The 25396-nt window shown below is 35.7% G+C and overlaps 1 protein-coding gene across 1 annotated transcript in view; it reads right to left on the reverse strand.

Moving 5' to 3' along the window:
* Nucleotides 1–25396, reverse strand: part of IPO11 (importin 11) — a 209617-nt gene that overhangs the window by 146921 nt on the left and 37300 nt on the right. The window contains exons 6-12 of the mRNA XM_072605543.1: nucleotides 22634–22766; nucleotides 19155–19213; nucleotides 15462–15510; nucleotides 12742–12812; nucleotides 7170–7362; nucleotides 6195–6347; nucleotides 1961–2004 (exon numbers count right to left, since the gene is read on the reverse strand). Coding sequence (XP_072461644.1) covers nucleotides 1961–2004; nucleotides 6195–6347; nucleotides 7170–7362; nucleotides 12742–12812; nucleotides 15462–15510; nucleotides 19155–19213; nucleotides 22634–22766 — 702 coding nt within the window. The remainder of the gene's footprint in view (nucleotides 1–1960; nucleotides 2005–6194; nucleotides 6348–7169; nucleotides 7363–12741; nucleotides 12813–15461; nucleotides 15511–19154; nucleotides 19214–22633; nucleotides 22767–25396) is intronic.

A 25396-nucleotide genomic window follows, 5' to 3' on the forward strand; every position in this document is an offset into this window, starting at 1 on the left:
ATAGAATATTCCAGAAGTCAAAGGAACTGGGATTACAACCAAGAATCACCTACCCAGAAAAACTGTGTATAATACTTCAGGGGAAAAAATGGTCATTCAATGATATAGAGGACTTTCAAGCATTCTTGATGAAAAGACCAGAACTGAAAAGAAAATCTGACTTTCAAACACAAGAATCAAGAGAAGCATGAAAAGGTAAACAGGAAAGAGAAATCATAAAAGACTTTCTAAAGCTGAACTGTTTACATTCCTACACGGAAAGATGATATTTGTAACTCCTGAGACTTTTCTCAGTATTTGGGTAGGTGGAAGGATTATAGACACACACACACACACACACACACACACACACACACAGAGAGAGCACAGGTTGAGTTGAATCAGAAGGGATGATACCTATAAAAAATAAAATTTAGGGGTGAGAGAGGAAAATATTAGGAGGAGAAAAGGGAGAAATGGAATGGGGCAAATTATAACTCATAAAAGAGGTAAGAAAAATCTTTTTCAATGGAGGAGAAAAGGGTTGGAAGTGAGAGGGGAAAAGTGAAGCTAACTCTCTTCACATTTGGCTTAAAAAGAAAATAACATGCTCACTCAATTTGGTATGAAAATCTATCTCACACTACAGGAAAGTAAGGGAGAAGGGGACAACTGGGGTGAGGAGGATGATAGAAGGGACGGGAAATAGGAGAAGGGAGTAAATAGAAGCAAACACTTTTGGGAAGGGGCAAGGTCAAATGAGAAAATAGAAAAAATGGGGGGACAGGGTAGGATGGAGGGCAATATAGTTAGTCTTACACAACATGAATATTATGGAAGACTTTTGCAAAACTACACATATACAGCCTGTATTGAATTGCTTGCCCTCTCAGTGGGGATGGTTGGGGAAGGAGGGAGGGAATTCAAAATATTAGAAAGAAGGCTGAGAATTCTTATTGCATATAACTGGGAAATGAGAAATACAGGTAATTGGGTATAGAAATTAATCTTGCCCTACAAGAAAAGAGAGAAGATGGAGATAAGGGAAGGGTGGGGTGTGACAGAAGGGAGGGCATATTGAGGGAAGAGGTAATTAGAATGCAAGGTTTCATGGGGTAAGGGAAGGGGAGAGATAGGGAGGAAAATTAGAACTCAAAATTTTGTGGAAATAAATGTCAAACTCTAAAAATAAACCAATAAAACTATTTTTAAAAAAGATTACATTCCAATAATATTTTTCTCATAATTTTTTTACTTAAGACATTGAAAACTATGTACATATAAATCCAAATGTACTTCACTAACATATTTTAAGTAAAATGACTAGTTACAGAAAGAAATAAAAAAAGGATTATAAAAAGTAACGTTCACATGACTACAAAGTACCACAAAATATACTACTGTCACAAAACACACTATTGTCAACAATATTTCTACCCCAGAAAATGAATGTTCCACATTCTTCCTTCTCAATCACTGCACAAATAGATTATTGCTGAAAGACATACTTATGCATAGTTAAAAGAATGAATTAAACATAGGCAACTTCTTAAATTTTACTCTAATAGGTAAATGGAAATTATAAGCTCAAAAGAAAGTTTTCTATTTTCACACTGTGCAATTATCTAATGAATGAAATTATAAGATTGGAAAACTCTGGATTTAGGCTAATTTAACAAAATCATTTCTAACAGAATAAATAAGGGCTTCACTCTAAAACTGCATTTGTGCTATTAAAACAAGTTGTTTATCTTTCACTGGTGGTTAAAATAATTCAAGAAATTATTTAATTATTAGATGATGTGTATATTAAGGGCAAAGGAAGAGTATGGTCTCTGTCTATGTGTAACTTACAGGGTGGTAACTAGACGTGAACACAAATAACTTTAAAACAAAGTGTTTCTGGATTTCAACTTCATTTATTCCTATCAAAACCTAGAAAATCAATAGCATTTTTTCTAATAATTATTTCATCACTTACCCTTAAGCTATATTTCCAAGAATCTCCTCCTGTCTCTTCCACAGCTGTAAAATAAAATAAGATATTGCACATGATTTTGTCCCATTGCAGCAAAAAATTATATTAGTGACATATTGCAAAAGTAAGCACTTTATAGCAATTTCCTTCAGTATATAAATGCTAAAATTAATCTACAATATGTTGAATGTTAAATCTACTTTAACAATAGTTAACATTAGCCATGGTTTTTTAAGAGAAAAACACAAGACTCACAGCATTCACACTGCTAATAGCAACATGGTGTTCATTACATACAAAATTTCCTAATACGTGCTAGTCATACACAGACAAAGTTGAATCAACTTCACTTCTACAATGCTGCAGCAAATTTTTATTAATAGAGCCAGGATACCCCGGAGCACAAAAAGAATTAGTTCATACTTTCCTATAATTCCAATTTACTAAATTTATATACACTACTCAAAATGATTCAGTAGTTTCAAGAAATCATAAGCTAAGTTTCTGATCTTAAGATATTTCCTCTGTAACAGGTGAAATCTTTTTTCATCAAAAAAAAGTTTATTTAAAACAAAGGGCAAAATATGATGTCTTAGGAAATGATTTTATATGACAAAAAAAGATAGATAACTTCAGAAATTATGGTGCATATGTGTATGTGAACACACAGGTAACCTATGATTGGACCAACTCCAGGAATATTCTACAAAGATGGAGAGGTAGTAGAAGCTGGGAAGCAGCCTGAAGGACATAAAGGTCAAGTAACTTGACCAGCATCACACAACTCTGAAGTGTCCAAAGCAGGACTTACACTTCATGCCCATCATTCTCTATTTGTCATTTCACATTGCCTTTGCCATGCATTTTTAAACCTTAGGAAAATGAATTATCTACTCTCACTATCCAATATAGGCTCTTTGATTACGAATTCTCACAAACAAATGCAAAAAGAACCTTTAAAAATCTTCCATCTCCAATCCAATTATTTCAAAATAAACATAAAATGCATGAAAAACATCATGCCCTATGTAATCAGAACAGCTTAACACTAGGTCTGATACATATTAATTCTTAAAACTACTGATCATTTTCAAACATGATATTTTGTACAGCAGTTTAAAAATTCTCCTTATAAATGTGTTTTTGGGGGGAGGAGCCAAGATGGCGGAGTAGAAAGACACACATATACTAGCTCTGAACCCACAGCCCATAAAATTCCTGTAAAGAAGAACTCCAAACAAATTCTGGAGCAGCAGAAGCCACAGAACAACGGAGTAGAGATTTCTGTTCCAGAGAGCCGTGAAAACCTGACGGGAAAGGTCCGTTGCGGAGCAGAGCCCAGCCCTGCCTTGGCCGCACAGCACCGAGAGGAGCAGATCTGAGCAGGCTTCAGGGATGGAATCTCCAAAAGCCACGCAGGTCCCTCTACCCATGGGCACAAAGGTCAGTGAGAGAGTCTTTTTGGATCGCCGAGAGGGAAGTGGGGTGTCCCCATAACTCGGCCCCCTTAGGAAGCAGCAGCAGACAGGGGCTCCCAAAGCAGGCAGGAGCCAGGATCCATGGTTGAAGGTCTCCACATAAACCCCCTGAGGGAACTGAGCTCTGCGTGGTGGCCCTGACCCCCACCTCAGCACCTGAACTTAATCTCACACTGAATAGCAGCCCCGCCCCCACCCAAAGCCCTGAAGCTGGGAAGCAGCATTTGAATCTCAGACCCCAAGCTCTGGCTGGGTGGATCTGGAGGCGAGGTGGATATGGAGAGGACACTCAGAAGTCAAGTCACTGGCTGGGAAAATGCCCAGAAAAGGGAAAAAAAATAAGACCATAGAAGGTTACTTTCTTGGTGAACAGATATCTCCTCCCATCCTTTCAGATGAGGAAGAACAAGGCTTACCATCAGGGAAAGACACAGAAGTCAAGGCTTCTGTATCCCACACATCCAAAATAAATATACCATGGGCTCAGGCCTTGGAAGAGCTCAAAAAAGGATTCTGAAAATCAAGTTAGAGAGGTGGAGGAAAAACTGGGAAGAGAAATGAGATGCAAGAAAAGCATGAAAAGCAGGTCAACACCTTGCTAAAGGAGACCCAAAAAAATGCTGAAGAAAACAACACCTTGAAAAATAGGCTAACTCAATTGGCAAAAGAGGTAAAAAAAGCCAATGAGGAGAAGAATGCTTTAAAAAGCAGAATTAGCCAAATGGAAAAGGAGGTTCAAAAGCTCACTGAAGAAAATAGTTCTTTCAAAATTAGAATGGAACAGATAGAGGCTAATGACTATATGATAAAACAAGAAGTTACAAAACAAAACCAAAAGAATGAAAAAATACAAGATAATGTGAAATATCTCATTGGAAAAACAACTGACCTGGAAAATAGATCCAGGAGAGACAATTTAAAAATTATGAGACTACCTGAAAGCCATGATCAAAAAAAGAGCCTAGACATCATCTTTCATGAAATTATCAAGGAAAACTGCCCTGAGATTCTAGAACCAGAGGGCAAAATAAATATTCAAGGAATCCACTGATCACCGCCTGAAAGAGACCCAAAAAGAGAAACTCCTAGGAATGTTGTGGCCAAATTCCAGAGTTCCCTGGTCAAGGGGAAAATATTGCAAGCAGCTAGAAAGAAACAATTCAAGTATTGTGGAAATACAATCAGGATAACACAAGATCTAGCAGCTTCTACATTAAGGGATCGAAAGGCGTGGAATATGATATTCCAGAAGTCAAAGGAACTAGGACTTAAACCAAGAATCACCTACCCAGCAAAACTGAGTATAATACTTCAGGGGAAAAAATGGTCTTTCAATGAAATTGAGGACTTTCAAGGATTCTTGATGAAAAGTCCAGAGCTGAAAAGAAAATTTGACTTTCAAACACAAGAATGAAGAGAAGCATGAAAAGGTAAACAGCAAAGAGAAGGGACTTTACTGAAGTTGAACTGTTTACATTCCTATATGGAAAGACAATATTCGTAACTCCTGAAACTTCAATATCTGGGTAGTTGGTGGGATTACATGCACACACACGCACACACACACACAGAGACAGAGAGCACAGAGTGAATGGAATAGGATGGGGTCATATCTTAAAAAAATGAAATTAAGCAGTGAGAGAGAAATATATTGGGAGGAGAAAGGGAGAAATGGAATGAGGCAAATTATCTCTTATAAAAGAGATAGGCAAAAGACTTTTTAGTGGAGGGAAAAAGAGGGGAGGTGAGAGAAAAACATGAAGTTTACTCTCATCACATTTGACTAAAGGAAGGAATAAAATGCACACTCATTTTTGGTATGAAAACCTATCTTACAATACAGGAAAGTGGAGGAGAAAGGGATAAGCGGGGCGGGGCAGGGGAAGAGAGATGATGGAAGGGAGGGCAGAGGGAGGAGGGAGCAATTTGAAGTCAACACTCCTGGGGAGGGACAGGATCAAAAGAGAGAACAGAAGCAATGGGGGGCAGGATAGGATGGAGGGAAATATAGTTAGTCTTACACAACACGACTATCATGGAAGTCATTTGCAAAATTACACAGATATGGCCTACATTGAATTGCGTGCCTTCCCAAAGGGAATGGGTGGGGAGGGAAGGATGAAGAGAAGTTGGAACTCAAAGTTTTAGGAACAACTGTTGAGTACTGTTCTGCTACTAGGAAATAAGAAATACAGGTAATGGGGTATAGAAAGTTATGTGGCCCTACAGGACAAAAGAGAAGATGGGGACAAGGGAAGGGAAGGATGATAGAAGAGGGCAGATTGGTGACAGGGGCAATCAGAATGCTCGGTGTTTTGGGGTGGGGGGAGGGGACAAATGGGGAGAAAATTTGGAACCCAACATTTTGTGAAAATGAATGTTAAAAGTTAAATAAATAAATTTTAAAAATAAAAAAATAAAAACTGTTTTTGTTTCCTAAACCAGTAAACATTGTTCAGTAAAAATTATTTCCCCAAATGAAAGGGAAAAGCGCGTAAATCATGAAGATTTACTGACAAAACTATACTTCTGGTTTTTGTTTCTTAAAAAACTTCACCAGTCTGATGGCACATTTGTGATCAATAAATATAGGTCCCTCACTTTTTCTGTTCAAAAACTAGATAATAGTGATAAGAACTAATAATCTTAAAAACAAGTATCAGATCAAAGGTGCTATAAAAAGACAACACATCCCAATCCTCCAACAAAATAATATATATGTATATCATTGAAGGAAAAACATCAGCATTAAATCTTACTAAAGCCTTCTGGATCTTCTTCCCACATGGTCAGCTCTTCCTCTGTTAGTAGAAAATAATGAGTAACTAATCTTCTACATATCTCTGTCAAGGTTGGGTATGTGAAGAAAGACATCTTAATCTTATGTGCTTCAAGAGTTTCAGGACTGCTATCTGAAATAAATAAAATTGAATTTAAAACATTGTCAGACATTCTATTAAAGCTAGATTCAAGTGGAACACAGCATATAAGGTAAGTCATTTTCAATAAGTTGGTTAGTTTTTCCTGTTCCCATGCATTTTATTGTTCACTGTAAGGGAACACTTTCAGGGAGAGAGAGAAGGAAGGAATTCCTTGGGAAATGAAAGAGAAGAAAAATTTATTTTAAAAAAAACATTCAGTTGTTTTAGCTATTTTGTAAATGACATAATATTGATGAGGGAAAGTTTATCCTGTATTTTTAAAATTCAAAACTAATTTTCAGAAACATAAACCCTCATATAATAAGCAACAATTTGATCATAATAACAAACTTAATATGCTTTTCTAAAAACTAAAATAAAAATATCATCACACTCAATAAACTCTGATCTAGCCAGATCAAAAGAAATATGTTAAACTTAATAGCTGCAAAGAGATATTAGGGTCCCCGTTTTACTAGAGCACTAGCGAACACAGACTTTTTAATCACCTCTGTAGTACAGAATCCTTAAAAAAAGATTCTAGGCTTTCAGGAATTCTTCAGCATAATAACCAAAGACTAACAAATAACCCTACAAGAAAGCTGCCTTACTGAATAATTTATATTATTTTAAATAATAATGCATAATAAATTATGCACATATATGTTCTAAACCACAATTCTGAAGTTGCCATAGATTTTTAAGATTGTTAAAGGAATAGAGTTTAAAATTAAATTTAAATGCATGTTCTTACAAGTTCCATGATAAAATAAAGACAAATAACAAATTAAATAGAGATACTTATGAAGTTACCTTCAACATTTTTTGACGGCTTATAAGCATAATTTTTGACAATCATCTTAATTAGATTCATGCACTGAACGATGAATCGCTCAAATGTGATTCCTTCACCCATTTCTGTAAAAACATAGCTTACTGCAAACTCCAGTGATCGTTGAATGAGAGGAGTGAAAGAAAAGGGATGTTGGTCCAAGAAGTCTAAAAGCTTCCAAAACAAATTATAACAAGATTAACAGTGTTTTCAAAATTCAAAAAGAAACAATTATTCCAATATCATGTACTATAAAGTAAACCTTGATTTTAAAAAAGTAAATAACAAATTTTTGTTTAAATACATTAATTCTTGCTACATCTCCCTTGCTGTTCATGTTACAGGAATCATGTTACAAGGGACACACAATAGGACAATAAAGACCACCTAGCACTTTAAATAATCTACCATGAATCTTTATGAAGAATTCTGCAAAAATGGTTATTGATATAAACAAGCTCCAGTCCGAAAAAAATACTAGAAGTTCATAAAGTTGACAATTATGAATTTTACCTTAGCAAAAACAATATATAAAAAGATAAAACATGTAGTACACTGAAATTGTAGTCACTCAAATCCCAGCTCTAATCTTCCCAGCATAACCAAAAAGGGAACGTTATCTAGAAAAACATTATTTTAAAGGCACTGCATCCACCACAATCCACATTCAATCTTGTACATTTCTTTGTTTCTATACTAATGAATATGTATAGTCTGTACAAGGAAAAGTCAGAATTTAAATGAAAGAGTTTCATGAACGGACTTTCTTAAATGCTCTTTAAAAAACAACTTATTTTAAAATTTCCATCCAAACAGGGAATTCTCCTAAAAAAAAAAAAAAATCAAGTCCATAACGAGGTATGTCGTGACCCACACCTACAATGCAAAACATTTAATAGCCTTTTTCTTGTATTACTAACCAGTTTCTAAGATCCCTTCCAATTCTGACATTCGTGAATCCATGAGATGTTTAAGATAGAGATGAATGAGGCTAAATGAATGTAATCACAATTTAAGTGTAGTTTTTATCCGTTGTTCTCCCTTACCAAACTATTACCCTAACAGCTACTACTGAACTTATAAAGTGGAGAAAAGGCTAAAAGAAGCTTCAAGATCTGTAACCTAACCTCAGAGACTCCTGCAAAAGAGCTACAAACCCAAAAGCCCATCTCCCTGGGTTTTAGTGTCCTTGTCCACAAAATTCTTCGTTTCACGTGGGCCTTCTCTTCACCACCATCACTCAAACAACCTCTCTTCTTCTGAAGTTCACATCATTAAATTATTCACATTGTACAACTCATATGATGGCTGTTGTGTACAAACTGCCAGGTCATTCTCCATCCTTTCTCACTCCCCCATCTCTGAGCCTTTGCTACTGGCCATCAGTCATGCCTGGAATGTGCTTCCTCTTTACCTTCACCTCCTAGTATTCCTCTCTTTCTTCAAGACAGTATTCCTCTCTTTCTTCAAGACACAGCTCAAACACCACTTTCTCTATGAATCCTTCTACCTCTCATTGCTAATGTCCTCCCTCCTTAACTACTTTCTATTTATCTTGAATTTACTCTGTTTACATTTACATGTTGTGTCCTCCAGTAGAATGGAAACCCTTTGACAGTAGGAACTGTTTCACTTTTCTTCACTGTATCCTCATCACCTAAAACAGCACACAGCAAACATTTAATATCTTGCTTGATGGACTGTTTCCAAAGCCCTTAACTTCCACAACCACCACCAGCAAAAGTGCAAGAAATTTTTACACTGTGTCCCTTCTGTCTGTCCCTCCCTTTGTCCCCAATTTCTTTCTCTCTCCCTCTACCTACTCCCAACAGTGCTAAGTAAATATAAATCAAGATTTGCAGATCAAAATGAAAAGCAAGCTTTCTGAGCACACTGGCTCACTGGTAATATTATACTGCATATTATATCTGCTTCACTACCTCCAGAGCATCAACTACATTTTCTTTTATCTTTAGTTTTCTAGCTATCACCATTAAGTGGGACAAACATGGAGAGAGTCAAATTCTCTAGTGATCAGTGATTTCCATTCCAATAAAAAATCAGGAAAATTCTACTCCGAGATGATGTATTACACACAGCAATATAAAATTACAAAAATTCCTAATTCTGAGTCAATAGTAAGTATTCATTAAGCATCTACTATGTGCCAGGCACTGTACTAGGTGCTTAAGATACAAGAAGGGCAAAGGATCTGCCCTCAGAGACCTCATACTCTAATAGGGGGGACAATAAACAAACAAATTACATACAAGAGAAGCAGGGCATAAATAAAAGAGGGAAGGCACCAGAATGAAGAGAAGTTGGGAAAGGTTTCCTACAGAATATGGGATTTTACTTGGGGTTTAAAGGAAGCCAGAGAAGCCAGAAGGCAGAAATGAGGAGAAATAGCATTCCAAGCATGGAGGCCAGAGTTGAGAGTTCTTGTTTGTGGAACAGCAAGGAGGCCAGTGTCAATGACTTGAAGAGTATATGGCAGGAAGCAAGGTATAAAAAGACAGGAAAGTTAGGAAGGGGCTAGGCTATGAAGGCCTTTAAATGTCAAGCAGAGGATTTTGTTTTTGATCCAGGAGATGATAAGGACCCACTGGAGTTTAGTGAGTATGGGGTGACATGGTCGGATCTATGCATTAAGAAAATCACTTTAGTGAATGGAGGATGGGTAGGGGAGACTTGAGGCAGGTAGTTCCACCAATGGACTACTGCAATAGTCCAGCAGGGGAGTGATGAGGGCCTGCAACAGAACTGTGGCATTATCAGGAGAGATGGGGGTACATGAGAGATGTGGAAAAGGCAAAATTGACAGGTTTTGGCATCATATTGGGAGAAGGGGTAACAGGAGGGGAGAAAAAAGGAAAAGTGAAGGATGACACCTAGGTTACAAGCCTGAATGACTAGGAGAATGATGCTGACCTCAACAGTAACTGGGAAAGTAAAAGGAGAAAAGGTCTAAGGGGAAAGAGAATGAGTTTCATTTTGAACATAATTGAGTTTAAAAGGTCTACCAGAAAGCCAGTTTAAGATGTCCAAAAAGATAAAGTAGTTGGAAATGCAAGATTGGAGGTGAGCAGAGAGCCTGGGAGAGGACAGACAGATTTGAGAGTCATCAGCATAGTGATGGTAATTAAATCCATGGAAGCTGATGAGGTCACCAAGAGAAGGAGTATAGAAGGGGAAGAAAATAGGGTCTAAGACAGAACCCATGGGACACCTACAGATAGAGGACAATTTCTGGAAGAGGATCTAGCAAAGGCTACTGGGAAGAAACGGTCACAGGCAGAGGTAGCAGGAGTGGTGTCCTGAAAACCAAGAGAGAAAAGAGTATCAAGGTGAAACTGATCAACAAAGTCAAAAGCTGCAGAGAAGTCAAGGAGAATGAGGATTAAGGAAAAGGCACTAGACTCTGCATTTAAGAGACTAATAACTTTGAGAGTAGTTTCAGTGGAATGCTGAGGTTGAAAGCTGGATTGTAAGGGATAAGATTGTAAAGGGTTAAGAAGGCAGTGAGAGGAGAGATATTAGAGGTATCTATTACAGATGTCCTTTTCAAGGAGTTCAGTGACAGAAGACAGAAGTGATACAGGATGATATTGCAAGACATCAAGAGAGGGTTTTATTTTGACAATAGATATCTTTGTCAGCAGTAGGCAAAAAGACAACAGATAGGAAGACTGAAAATAAGTGTTAGGGTGGAGATGACAGACAGGGCAATACACTTGAAGAAGGAATAGAAAGGGATCACTTGAGCAAGTAGAGGGGTTAGCCTTGGTAAGGAATAAGGCTACCTCTTCATTTGAGACATAAGTAAAGGAAAAGATAGTAGCAGAAGGAATCTGAGAGATGGGGAATGAGGAACGGAGAAAAAGAGGGAGCTTTCAACAAATGGCCTCAATTTTTTTTAGTAAAATATGAAGCAAGGTTCTCAGCTGAGAGGCGGTAGAAGAGGAATCATGGGAGGTTTGAAGAGGGATAAAAAAGATATGAAAGACCCACTGTGGAAAGTAGATTAATGAGTTAAGGAGAACAGGCTGATTGAAAATTCGAAAAGCTGATTGGAAAAGGACTGCCTAGCAGCCATAAGGACAAATTTGAGGGCAATATAAATTTGTAGTGGCTCCAATCAGAATGGTTACATGATTTTCTCCATATTTATTCAGTAGCACATTGATAGGAACAAAGATAATGAATGATGAAAATGATCCAAGGGAAGGCTTGGCTGGGCATAATCAGTAAAATGATAAAGGGGAAAGATTTAAGAGAGGAGGATAGTGCAGAACTCAACTGGTTAAATAAGGTATCTAGGTGTGGAAAAGAGGAAGAGTGCCTAATATAACAGAAATTGTCTGGGAGAGAATTAAGGAGTCTAAGGATTGGAGGTCTTGATAAGAATGAAAAGTAGAGTGACAGAAGACAAAAAGAAAGGTGAAAAATCAAGAGATTATGATTCGATAAGTGGATTTCAAAATTCTTCAACATAAAGGTGGTATATCTGTGAGTGATGGTAAGATCAAGGGTATGACCATTTTTGTGTATGGCTGAGGTAGAGTGGAGAAGTAGCTCATGGGAAGTGAGTAGGTAGGTTTAGGAACAAGACAGTGAAGGGGTTTGAGGGAGAGCCAGAACGTATGCTGAATTCCCCAAGCAAGAAGGCGGGATTTGGGGAAGAGAGAAAAACTGATAGCCATAGACTGAATTTATTGAGGAACAAAGGAGAATGACCTGAAGGTCTGCAGACAACAGTTATCAGGATTTTGACTCAGTGGTAGATATGAATAGCATGAACCTCAAAGAATGAGATGTTGCTGACTAATGGAGTTAGGGAGAGAACTTGGAAGTGGCAAGGAGTATTTCAACTCCCCCAATTCAACCAATAAACCAAGGGGAAGGAGTGAAGGTGCAGCTAATATGGGAAAGGATATCCAAGGAAGCTGTGTTATCGGGCAGGAAGCCAAGTTTCAATAATAGTTACTAGATGGAAGGAATGGGAAAGGAAAAGATTTAGGCTGAATGGAAGTTTATTGGCTAGGCATTCCAGGGGGCACAGTGAAAGTGGTGGGTGGAGCTAGGTTGGAACTTTGAGGAGGAAAGTTGAGGGAGATGGAAATACGGAACTGGGTGATAGGGGATGGAGAATGGTGATTGGGTGATCAGCTACAAGGGTTTGGTATCACTGGGATGCGTAGAGTATGACCAGGTGTGAGAATATTCACCATTGAATAGAAGGTACTATTCCTCTTCCCACAAGAAACTGGAGATAAAGTTGGAACAAGTGGAACATAAGAAAGAAGGCAGATAATCATCTTGTTTCACTAGTCCTCTCATTGATAAAACATAAAACTCTACTCCCTTTAGACTTTCCTACTGATAATCTAAACATGTTGAAATTTCCTTATAAAAAAGGAAATATTTTAATTATCAAAATATTAATTTTCTATCTATATTATTCAAATGTAAATGTGCAGATTTACTTAAAGTATATTATGTTTTTCAGAATCAAATGCCATTAGATAACTTTTCCCCTCCAAGTCAACTTACCACTTTAGTAAAAAGAATGATGGTCTTTTCCAGTCTGTCTCTACATACATTATCTGTGCCTATACTTCTACCTATTAAAAGATAATTGAAAATTCAGTATGTAGTGTCATAATCTCTAAAAATGTTGATTTTTTTGACAGAATACTTACTTCAAGAGTAACACTGTCACACATATTTATTTAGGATTTAGACAAGAATGAACTCTTTGGTGTCAAAATATATGAATCATATGAACTAAAGTTAAAAAATACTAATATTAAAACCTTATTGTATTGCCAGAGTTATAAGTGACAATAAATATATAAAAACAAAATTGTTAGTAGAAGACACAGGGAAACTAAATCCACTCTAGAGAAAAAAAGTAGCAACTCAGACACTAAACACAAATCACATCACTTCCTAAAGATCCCCAAGTGGCTAAAGTTGAAGAGAAAGTCCAGATTGTATTTCTTGCCCATTTTATGAAAAATATCTCTAGATAATTTTTTTAAAATTTAAGATTACAAAGTAAAACCCATTTCTCTGAGTAATAACCACAGAAAAATCATTATTTAAAAAAGCTAAACTGAATTGGGCTACTGCAAATCTGCACCATGCAGCATACTTCTAATAATTGTTTGTTCAATTGAACTGATTCTGACAAAAGAGTAAGGCCAAGTGATATCATCAAATAAATTCACCTAAGCATGAGTCAGTAATGGATAAGAACTCCTTGAGCATCAGGTACCCAAATTATCCCTAAAAATATACGTAGCACAAAAACGCAAATTGAGACTGCCTTACATAAATGTATGAAGGCAGTTACATACCAGAAATGGGCATATATAAATGAAACTATAGCTGTCTCACATATCTCACATACTTTAGGCTACATGAGGGTTTCTTAACCTGGGATCTGTGGAATGTTTTTATTTTAATATACTGAGAACTGTATTTCAATTTAATTGGTTTCCTTTGTAAACTTATATATTTTATTTCATGCATTTCCAAAATATTCTGAAAAAGATTATGTTGAGTAGGCCTCATTAGACTGCCAAAGGGAACCATGACAAAAAAGACGAAAAACTTTGGGGTATGATGCTATGACAAGATGGCTTCTGACTAGTTGCATCACTGAGTATACCTAAGCAGGCTAAAACCTGTGCTACTGTAGAATGACAAGGAAGTTCAATTTAGTCAAGTACTTGTGTTCATTGTAATAATTATCAGCTAAAGCAGCAACAAGGGTCTCAGGTTTCTAGCCTCAGTAAATTCTAGGAAGTCTGTCATATTCTAAAGTAATTAAGTAAAGTGTTTAAACAGAGCTCACTACCTACCTAGCATTCTGCTGGGCACTATGATATATTTAAAAAAAAAAAAAAAAAAAGATTAAGGCATGGTTCTGCCATAAAGGAGCCTCTAATCTAACCCAGTAAAGAAAACAAAACCATACCCAACAGTCAAAAATAAGAAGCAGAAAACTGAAACGTTGAATTCTGTGAAACAGCATCCAAGGACTATGTGTTAGAATGCATCAGAGGAAAAGAAGAAATAAATTACTCAAAGAAGTTATAAAGGAGGAGATAGGACTTAAGTTGGTCCCTGAAGCACAAGTAGGATTGAATAAGCAAAAGAGAAGGCATTCAATGTTTGCTATGACAGAAATAAGAAAAATGAATATACAGAGGCATTCTTCTCTGAGTATATACTATCAATAACAGAGATCCCATAACAGAAAGTACACGGAAATTTAGATACATAGGTAGGTCAGGGCCACAAAGTCTTTTTACAAAAAAAGTCTAGAGTGGAAATGTTTAAGTATCCACTCAAAGCTGCTAAGCAGGGAACAAATGAAAACAGAAAAGGCTATACTGGACATATTAGAAGGAAAAAGATTATCACCTAGGAGGCATAAATGCTGCAGTAATCCAAGGATGATTTAGCAAGGGCCTTAAACCATGGTGGTGACAGCAGAAACAGAGGGGAAGGGATAATAAAAGATATTCCTTAGGAGAGGTTTCTCTGTATCAGAGTCCTAGGAAAGTATGTGGGAGGAAAGATTTAGTTATTCAATCCCTCTGAAATACAAAAATACAGGATAAGCCTCTCTATTCTTCCAGGGCATTATGTTTATTGCATTTGTATACATTTATGGGGTCCAGGCAGAGGAACACTGCAAATTCTATTTCTATTTATGCTTGTATGTGTATAGATATCTGTGTGTGCATAAATGCATATAACATGTAAGTGTGAACAGCCAGTTCTTACTTTCCGTTAAATGAGCATTACACAAATTCAACTCCCCAGAAGGTAAGCAGCAAAATTTTCTCACGAGTTCTGGTTCTGGCAGGCTGCGTCAAGGGTAGAGGTGACGGCAACGGCAACAGCAGCAGCACCAGCATGATCTCAGCCAGGAGTTCTCTGCTCTACGCATTGAAGCTGCTCAGGCTTTGGGGTGTAGAGCCTCTGAGGGGACAGGACCACTCCAAGCTCCCTGAGGGAGGGGAAGGTCTACAGGACAGTCTACTTAAAGTAAGCTAGAACTGTCTGTACCTACATATACATGTATGTATATAGAGATACACAGACATCTACATAACTACAGATATGTAGATATATATTTTAGAATGTTTAGTTAATGAGGAACATGGCAAACTTACTATGCACAGGCAGCTAAAATCCCCCCAGGAGAATACCCCATTAGAGATAGTTCTTTAAAAAGGAATATCAAGAATACTTACTGCATTCCAAAAATTGTTTTAGACGCTCAAAAATTCCATGTAGAAAACCCTAAAGAAAAATAAAACCCTGTATTTAATATGTATATATACATCATCATTGAAATCTCTCTCAGTAATTTAATTTTGTAGTTTCTAAATTGGAGGGAATCCGTGTCTTCAGAGGAATAAGGAGTAATTACTATTATAAAGACCCAGATATTTAATATTAAATGGAGAAACCAAGAAAAATCAAATAAAGATAAAATACAGTGCACAATTATAGAATTCTACAACTTTTTCCTGACCAAAAAAAGGTCAAATAAAAAAATATATCATCTCAATAAATCAAATCACTGAAGTTATATAAAATATAGAACAGATGGGAAGTTTATTAAGTAAGCATTACGCACAATATCCTAACATGTACATTACTTAAAAAAATTATTTAAACATGTACTGCCCCAAGAATCTGTAATCTAATATAAATGCTAAAGTTACTAACATTGAAGACATATATAAATTAATTTAAAATAAATAAATGAACATGAGTACTGTGCAGAGTAATGAAGACATCACCATTCAAGGTGGGGAAAACACCAGAATCCTACCAAGAGCTGGGTTTCTGTAACAACTGAATGAGTGACTGAAAATTGTATGAGTATGTTAACCTCAAGTCAGAGGAAGAGAATGAAGAAAGAGAGCAGCGTCCTCATTGTTAAGAATAAGCCAGAAAAGAGAAAACATAAAGGGAATGGAATCAAAGAATAGGCACCAAGAGGAAAGAGGGAGAACAATGAAAATTCAATATGTCAAAACAACCTAGTGAATAGTTTTGACACAGGTTGGTGTGAAATCTTCTCCTGATCCACTATAAAACCTGAGTCATGTGACTACTATTCACCAAAAAACAGTAGTATTTCCAAATATATCCGTATTTCCAAATATATCCTTCCCTCCTATTTCATTAGGCCATCTTCAAAGCAAAATTTTAAAAAGGGGCTTTAAGTGTGGGACAAAAAAGTAGATGATTTTCACACTTAATGATAATATTGCTTGAACAGTATCCTATAAGAAAGTGATATAAAAGTCTAATTTGCTCTGTTGCATTACTGACAAAGGACCTAATGCCCATTATAATCAAGAAATATAAAGTAACTAGACTTAATTAATTACAATTATAAAAATAAAGCTTTCTAGACCTGGACTTGCATGAACTGATAATGAGTGCAATGAGCAGAACATTATGCAATGATCACCTCTGATAGACTTAGCTCTTCTCAGAAATATAACGATCCAAGACAACTCCAAAAGACTCGGAAGGGAAAATACTATCCACATCCAGAGAAAGAACTATGCAGAATGCAAACTGAAACATACTATTTTCACTTTTTTTTGCTTTTTCTTTGTTTTGATTCTTCTTTCACAACGTGATGAATGTGGAAATATGATTAACATGATTGTATATGTATAACCTTTATCATATTGCTTGCTGTCTTAGCAAGGGGGGGAGAGGAGAAAAATTTGGAGCTCAAAACCTTACAAAAGTGAATGCTGAAACTATCTTTACATGTAATTGGGAAAAAAATAAAATCTATTAAGTACAAAAATAAAAATAAAGCTTTCTAAAACACATTTGAGGAAGTATTTATTTATAAACAGGGACCTAAAATAGCCAATCACAACTGCATTTAACATTCAGCAACTCAACAAACGTGTTAAGAATCTCTTATGAACTAGGCAATGAAGTTTAAAAAAAAATACAAAAAACTTGGCCATCAAGGAGCTTATAAAACTAGTGGGTAAATGAAGAGATATACATAAATACAAATCAGAATATAATTAAATTCACAGAAGTTAATCAGGGTAGCACCTGATAAGGGAGAACTTACTTCTACTTGGGAATGATCAAAAATGAGCTAACACTGAAATTTCAGACAGACTCTCAAGGAAGAAGAAATAGAGATGCAAAGAACCCACTCAAGGCCAAAAGTTCATGGAAGGTAGAAGGAAGATGAAATCAATGAAAAGAAAGTGAATGTTCTGTTACGATACGGACTTTGTGAAGAAGAGTGGTATAAAATAAGGTTAAAAGATGGACTTGGGCCACGTTGTGAATGGTCCTGAACTCCATTATAAGCAATCAGAAGTCACTGAACACTTCTGACAATGGATGAAAACGACTTCTCCATTAACAAGAAGTAACAGAAGATTTAGTTAACTGGAGAAGTATTCACTCCAGTTTTGGTGGTGCAGAGGATAGAGTGCTGGGCCTGGAATCAGGAAGACCTGAGCCCGAATCCAACCACAGATACTTGCAATGAAATATTTCAGCCAGTCCAGATTTCAGTCGGTGACAAAACTGGAATATCTTTAGCCGCAGCAAATACCCTGATATTTCCCCCTGAGAAATCACAATCAAGTCAAAGTCAGAAAGGTGCAATATGCACCAAAATTAATAACAGCAATCTTTGTGAAGAAATGGAAGCAAAGTTAATTATCTATCAGAACGGAACATATTTTTTTAAACAAGGGTACTATGTAAATATGACTAGCAGAAAGTTGTTAATGAAAAGAATATCATCAAGAATGAAACAATGACTGGAAGTCAGAGCCACTAAGACCTCTTCCATCTCTCCCATTCTATGATTCTGTGCCGTCCAGTGGTGTCACATAGAGGTGCCCTCAGGAGTCACATTCTGACTGAATGTTGTTCATCTACTGGAGTTTTTCTAAGAGCTAGTAGTTCTCCCTGCACCATCATTTTGCATCTCTCAATTATCAGTATTTTTAGGAATAGTAAACTGAATTTTATATCCACAGAGATGTGGCCTCTGCATCGCCAATTCAATAACCTAAGAAGAATGGAAGAATGCCAAGAGAAACAACAAAACCAAGCTAGCTAAATGACTAATTAATTTTCACCATAATTAGGAATCAAGTACCTCTCAAGGGAAAGTATAAAAGTAGAAAAACTCTCCAGTAAAATTGGATATGTTGATTTTATTGAATTATTTTTCCCTATAATAAGTTTGCTTACTCTCCAAGTTCACAGAAATGGATAGGAGTTACTTTAGTTAGGACTGACAAACAGGTATAACATTGCTATATAACAATTTCATAGCAGTCCTGGCAAAAGTGAACAAAACTTTTCCCATTTTGCTAATTTAATCTTTTACAGACATATAACCAAGAAAAGGATACAGATGGCAAATTTGCTCTTTAATTTTAGGCCAATTTTAACTAGTTCTACAAAAGTAAAAAAAGAATTGTGCTTGAACAAATAATCCCACTTAGATATGCATGACTTTTATAATTTTTCTCTTTCAAATAACATTTTTGAACTGTCAGACAGAAGAAACATCAAAGATATATCTGGTAACATTACAATGGCAACCAAATTCAAGTGGCTGCCACAGTAACAACTTCTATGGTAACAAAAAAACCACAAGAAATGCTACACCAAACCTGTTTCTTGTGTTCAGAAAGGTATTTACCACATACAAAATATGAACATAAAATACCTAACACTGTAACTGCACTGTAGCATGTATATAGGATGATAAAGACAGGAATGACTCATTTAGTACAATTTTTAAATAAAAGATTATCTTAGATTTAAGAGATAGTATAAAGACAGTTATAAAATCAACTAAAAAACTAAATAAAATCAATCATTTCTCAAAAGTCACAGAATAAACCAATGATGTCACTTACCATCACTTCCATATTCTTGTGAGGTTCCACAAATCCATGAACAGTTAGTTTACGAAGCACTGAAAAGTACAACCAAATATTGGACCTAAGTGCTATCAAAATAATTACAAGTGCAATAAATGAATATTGACAATAAAAAAAATTACAGGACACCCTAGAGATCACATTATATGAAAGATGAGGAAATTCAGGCACAAACAGGTTAAACGACGTGCATAGGGTCACACTTACTTAAGAAGAGTCAGGATGACAGCCCAGATCTCCTTACCCCATGCCAGTTTTCAGAATATTACACTATATTTCTTTTCAAAACAGAAATACTCTAAATTCAGTCTATTTTTTAATAAAATATTTCTTATCCATATTATCTGCACTAAAATAAAACAAATAGGTAAATATCCATTCCCTAAATACTTCAGAAAACAAAAACATTTAGAAGACAAACTCACATCAATACAAAATCTAAAATCACCTCTGGAAAACCTGGAAAGACTTACATGAACTGACGCTGAGTGAAGTGAACAGAACCAGGAGAACACTGTACGCAGTAACAACTTTAACAGACTTAGCTCTTCTCCGCAATACAATGAGCTAAGACAATTAAAAAGACTCATGATGGAAAATGCCATCCACATTCAGATAAAGAACTATGGAGTCTGAGTGCAGATCAAAGCACGCTATTTTCTCTTTTTTTTTGGCTTTTTCTTTCTCATAATTTTCCCATTTTATTCTGATTCTTCTTTTATAACAGGAATAATATGAAAGTATGTTTAATACAATTGTACACGTACAGCTTATACCAGATCACATGCTGTCTTGAGTAGGGGGCACAAGGGAGGGAGAAAATTTGCAACTCAAAATCTTAAAAAAGTGAATGCTAAAAACTAAAAATTAATTTTTAAAAAACAGAATCAACTCTATGTACAAAACTCAACTATGTTTTGCAGTGACAGAATTATCCATTAACAAAAATGGATAAAGCCCAAAGAAGGTGAAGGTACATGCAATAGTTCAGACTGGTGGAGGCAGGAATTAATAAAATTTCAAGTGATTTGTATTATGGTTAACACTATTTGCTAACAGTATTTCTTTAAAATATATCTGTAATAAAAGACATCTGTCAAATATAAGATTTTAGTAGGTAAGAGGGAAGTCAAGAATGAAATACGTATCTGTGTCACTATATTCAGTTATAAGATAAATTCATGAGTAATTTCTTGATTTTCAAATATCTGTTACCCAGAAATAAATTTTCAATGGAAGTAACAGATGATGCTCATTAGATCAAAATGAATGCTCTCTAACTAAACTTTGGTTCAGGCTAGAAAACTCAAAGGAGATGAATGAAAGAAGAAAATCTTACTCCCATTGTTCAGCAGGATCTTTTGCAATCTACTTTAAACATCTAGTTCATAAATTCAGTAAGGTGACCATTGGTAGATCACATTATCAATAAAGAAGCCATTATATTCAGTTTTAAAATATCATATTACCATTAATGCCTCATGTGATCTTAGGGAAATATGCCAAGCATGGCTTAGAACAAGGCAAAGAGAAACTCAGTTAAATTCATCAATCATAAAATATATATAGAACAATTAAGACATGAAACCATTTAAAATGATGTTCCTCTTTCAGAGATTAAACTAGCTCTAATTAATAATTTTTGTAATAACATAAAAAATGTAGAACTCATTCTGGCTCCAAAACCTAGCATGTATAACGTCAAAATTATCTCTAAATGGGAACATACAAAAAGGTAACTACGTGTTCTAAAACTTGGGAAAGCAGCTTCCAAGTTAGTCAAACACATCAGTAGGGCCTACATTACTAATCATAGTTGGGCTCCCAGAACCAGCTCCAGGGCATTATGGAAAGAGAGTAGCCCTCAAGTGACAACTTCAAAACACTACTCCTCTCACTTGCTCTATAAATAAAAGGGTGTGTTTCAATCCACATTTCTGCCTAGATGAAGACGTTCTACCTAAATGGATAATATAATTTGGGGAACTTGCTCCCCTTGTCCCAATATCACTGTGAATCAAAACATAAGCCCAGATGAAGACAGAGGTAGCTAAGAAAAATTTAAATAATCTTAGATACTAGAATCAGAGGACATAGACAAAGATGTCTGAGTATATAGGAGGAACCAATATGTCAGAGAAATTGTGTGTGTTTGTCCTTTGTTGCTGAAGAAGACCATGCCATCAGAGAAGTAATGACATGACTTACACTTGACTTTGTTTTGAGTGAGGGAAGGCTGTGCAGGTCACCAGCCTCACTTCTCCTCCAGAGCCATCTGAATCCAATGACCAGATATTCATCAGGATGGCTGGAGATGGCCCAGGATGAGGCAGTTGGGGTTACGTGACTTGTCCAAGGTCACATAGCTAGTGAGTGTCAAGTGTCTGAGGTGAGATTTGAACTCAGGTCCTCCTGACTCCTGCACTGGTGCTCTATCCACTGCACCACCTAGCTGTCCCTATCAAAGAAACTGAAGAACTTCTGAGATACATATATAGTAGCTAGTATGTGTGAATGCCTAAAAGCTAATTCTAAATACAAGAATCTAAACTAAAAGAAATAGCTAGTTAAGAAAAAAAAAGGATAGAAACAAACAGGAAGAATAAAAATGGAAAAAGGTATATACTAACAGGAAGCAGGAAACTCATTAAAGGCCTTAAATATAGGAATGAGTATCTACAACCAGGAGAAAGGCTAGTAAGGAACTCCTAAAAGCAGAAGGGCATATAAGAAACCAAGATGATTTCTAGACCCCAATGTCTCAAGCCAAAGGGAGCTAGATCTGTAATTCAGAGAATTAGATGCTAAAAGAATGAAAACTCAACAAAAACCTGGGTAAAATGCTGCATGAAATGAGAGAGGGGAGAGAAAAGGGTTAAAGTTCAGAAGCTTCCAGAAAGTGACTATTAAAACAAAAGAAAAAGCACCAACAACTCTTAAAGAAAAACAAAGCTTTAGCCATACACTTGAATATGCTGCATGTGCTGGACTACAAACGGAAGGTGGGTAGAAAACAAGAATGAAGAAGAAAAAGAATGAAGAAAATGAACCCAGAATCTTTGAAAGAGAAACTCACCCCTTAATCCTTCAAAGTAACAAAAAGTCCAGTAGCTGTCTAGAAAACAGCCTGGTTTCTTGTCTTCTTCTGCCTTTAAGAGTTCCCCACTAGCCTTTCTCCTGGTTTTCGACAACAATTCTTATATTCAAAGTCTTTAAATGAGGTTCTTGCTTTCTATTAGTATATACCTTTTCCAGTTTTATTCTTCCTATTTCTTCCTGTCCTTTTTAACTGGATATTTCTCCTAGTTCTTCTATTTAGAATTAGCTTTTAAGTATTCACATATATTAGCTACTGCATCTTTACCTGAGAGGTTCCTCCACTCTGTTTGATAGCTACACCTGAAGGCTGTGACATTTTAAAATAAATAATATATATTAATTATATTTAACTGTACCTTTCAATGACAGTAGAGTTCTTTCCAATGAATTCAAAATAGCAGCTTCATCTCCAGTAGAAATATGTTGTAGGAATGTATCCGTATGGTGATTCCATAGGGAAAAGGCAAAACTATAAATTCCAGATGCTAACTGCAAAGACACAACACATTTATTCACAATTCATTAGATTCACAATTCACCTCTTCATCATCCACTCCCTGATGCTGCTATGCAACTCTGCTCACATAAGTCTATTCAACTCCTGGTTTGAGTAACTCTTCTGAAGTCCTACAGCTCTTTCTTCATGATCCCATACTTCAATCTCAGCCTTTTAAGAAGCCTGTCTCTTAGAAGTCTCAATTAATATTATGTGTTTGGTTACTATCCCTGTTTAACTTTAATATTTAATATTATGTTTGTAATATAAAAGCTGGGAATCAGTTACTTGGATCAGAAACATAAACCCTTAAAGTAACATCATTTCTACTGCACAATTAGTTTCCATTTACAATACCCTTTCCAGAAAAGTAACGTACTTTAAGTTCCAAGACTACATGTTCTTACAAGAAAAATACAAATACGCAACTATCCAAAGTACAAAAATAAACCTTCAAAGTCCAAAGTCTAGTTACAGCAAGCCTACAATGGTACTTATATGAATCAATAAAGAATTACTACACATGTGACAGTCATCCAAAAAAATAAATCTAAACCTTTAATAAATAAATCTTACCATTTAAAATGTCAAAATAGAGAGTGAAATCGGTTGATCTCCAGGCAGAAACATGCTATTAATGTTCTAAAAAAATCTGAGAATTCACTGAATTTCAAAATCAGAGCTTAGATCTCTGATTAAGTGAAATCATTTTGGATTCCACAGACTACAGCATATGGGTCAAGAGGGGAAATTCAGCATTCAAATTCTCATAAAATAGGTGATTTAATGTGGAACTTGGAACGAATTTCTTTAAACTGACAATTCTGCAAAAGCAAAAGTTTTCCAGAAATCTGTCATTCATTTCTTTCAGAGAAATTCCTTCCATACTGGAACTTTACTATGCCAGACAGTTATCAAAATACAAATGGGCAACTTGGAAATCTTTTGTTCAGCTATTTTGACAGATATTCATAGGGGAAAAGAAGTCTTATTGAGGATTTTAATTTTTAAAAGTAAAAGAACAAATGAATAACATCCATTTCATTTGATTTCAATGTAAATTGCTTACAAAACATATGTAGAGGATTCTGTAATACTTTAATGTTAGAAGACTTCCATTTTAAGAAGTTTCTACAACCCAACAAAACTTTACTGATAAGTTTACATATTAACTTTAAACAAAAAGTGTTATTCAACATATGCTTTTATAAGTCTTTCTCTATTCAAGATAGTGATAACATATCATTTGCATATAGTACCTACAGAAGATATTTTTCCTGTAATTTGATGAATTTTTAAATAATTTTCACAAGGGATAATATTGATAATATTTGCTATAATTTGATAATTTTACTGTAATTTGATATTCTTTTCAAGAATGTTTTTATGGGGGTTGCTTGATTTCTCATTATTCTTTTGGATTTGGGTGTTAAGTAGGGTTTCTGGAAAATAGTTTTGTATGTACAGATGCCTACACACATCTGGATGTAGGATTTGATGTATTTTTACTGGGCAGTGAAGGGCAAAAATTACAACCCTAGTAAAAGAGTCCTTATATATATTTTTAAAAAAAAAGACTGATTTAATACCACTATTAATCAAGACAGGATCTTTGATCTGCTCAAAGCTCTTGTTTAATATGTTGGTATATCCCTCTTTAGACAAAGTAGTGGCCCCTACTCCCTATGGCTCAAAGTTTTAATGTAGACACCAGATTAGGATAGCCCACTGCAAATGAGAACTCCCAAATAAGAGATATGCCAGTCTTACATTCCCTATCAATTAAGGTTAAAGGCCTATACAATCACTGCCAGAGTCCATGTACTTTAAAAGAAAGCTCTGAAGTACTTATAGAAGAACCTGTGAAACTCTCTGAGCTATTTGTAAATAAACTTGAGAAACTCACTGATGCCTGTCAAAAAGATTGTGTATTAAAGTAACTTTAAGAAATAACATAGTATAGAAGGAACACTAAACTCAGTGAATCCAGAGATTTGGATTCTCCTCCTGGCCCCATCATTAATCAGCTTAATGAACTGATGAACTTTCCTTAATAATAAGGCAAACATAATTCTTGTTAATATACTCAGCATTGAGTTAATCTTTAATTCCACAAGGAAAGAAGGAAACAAGCATTTATTAAGCACCAGGCACTGTACTAAGCACTTTACAAATATTAACTCATTTGATCCTTGAAACCACTCTAAGAGGTCGATGCCCACTTTACATTTGAGGAAACTGAGGAAGACAGAGATGAAATAGCTTGCTCAAAGTCACACAGCCGGAAAGTGTCCAGGGCCATATTTAAACTCAAGCCCTGTGACTCCAGCCCAAGACTCTATTCACTGAGCCTGTAAGCATCTTTGACTAGGCAAAGGGGAAGTCACACTTAATTTTTTGAACTGTCATGGAAAGATAAAACAAGAGTTCTGATCTATAGAAGGGTCTAATGGAAATAAAACTGCTGTTTCAAACTTAGGGGAGAAAAGAGAAATTATATAGAGAAGTTAATTGCCCCAATTTTTTTTCTCAAAGCATGGGGAAGAAAATTTCTTTTAAGGGGAAATAATGCAAATAAATATCATTTGCCATAAACATTTGGATGTTTGTGATTTAAAGATCT

This window comes from Notamacropus eugenii, chromosome 4, assembly GCF_028372415.1.
Source record: "Notamacropus eugenii isolate mMacEug1 chromosome 4, mMacEug1.pri_v2, whole genome shotgun sequence".
Classification (NCBI taxonomy): domain Eukaryota; kingdom Metazoa; phylum Chordata; class Mammalia; order Diprotodontia; family Macropodidae; genus Notamacropus; species Notamacropus eugenii.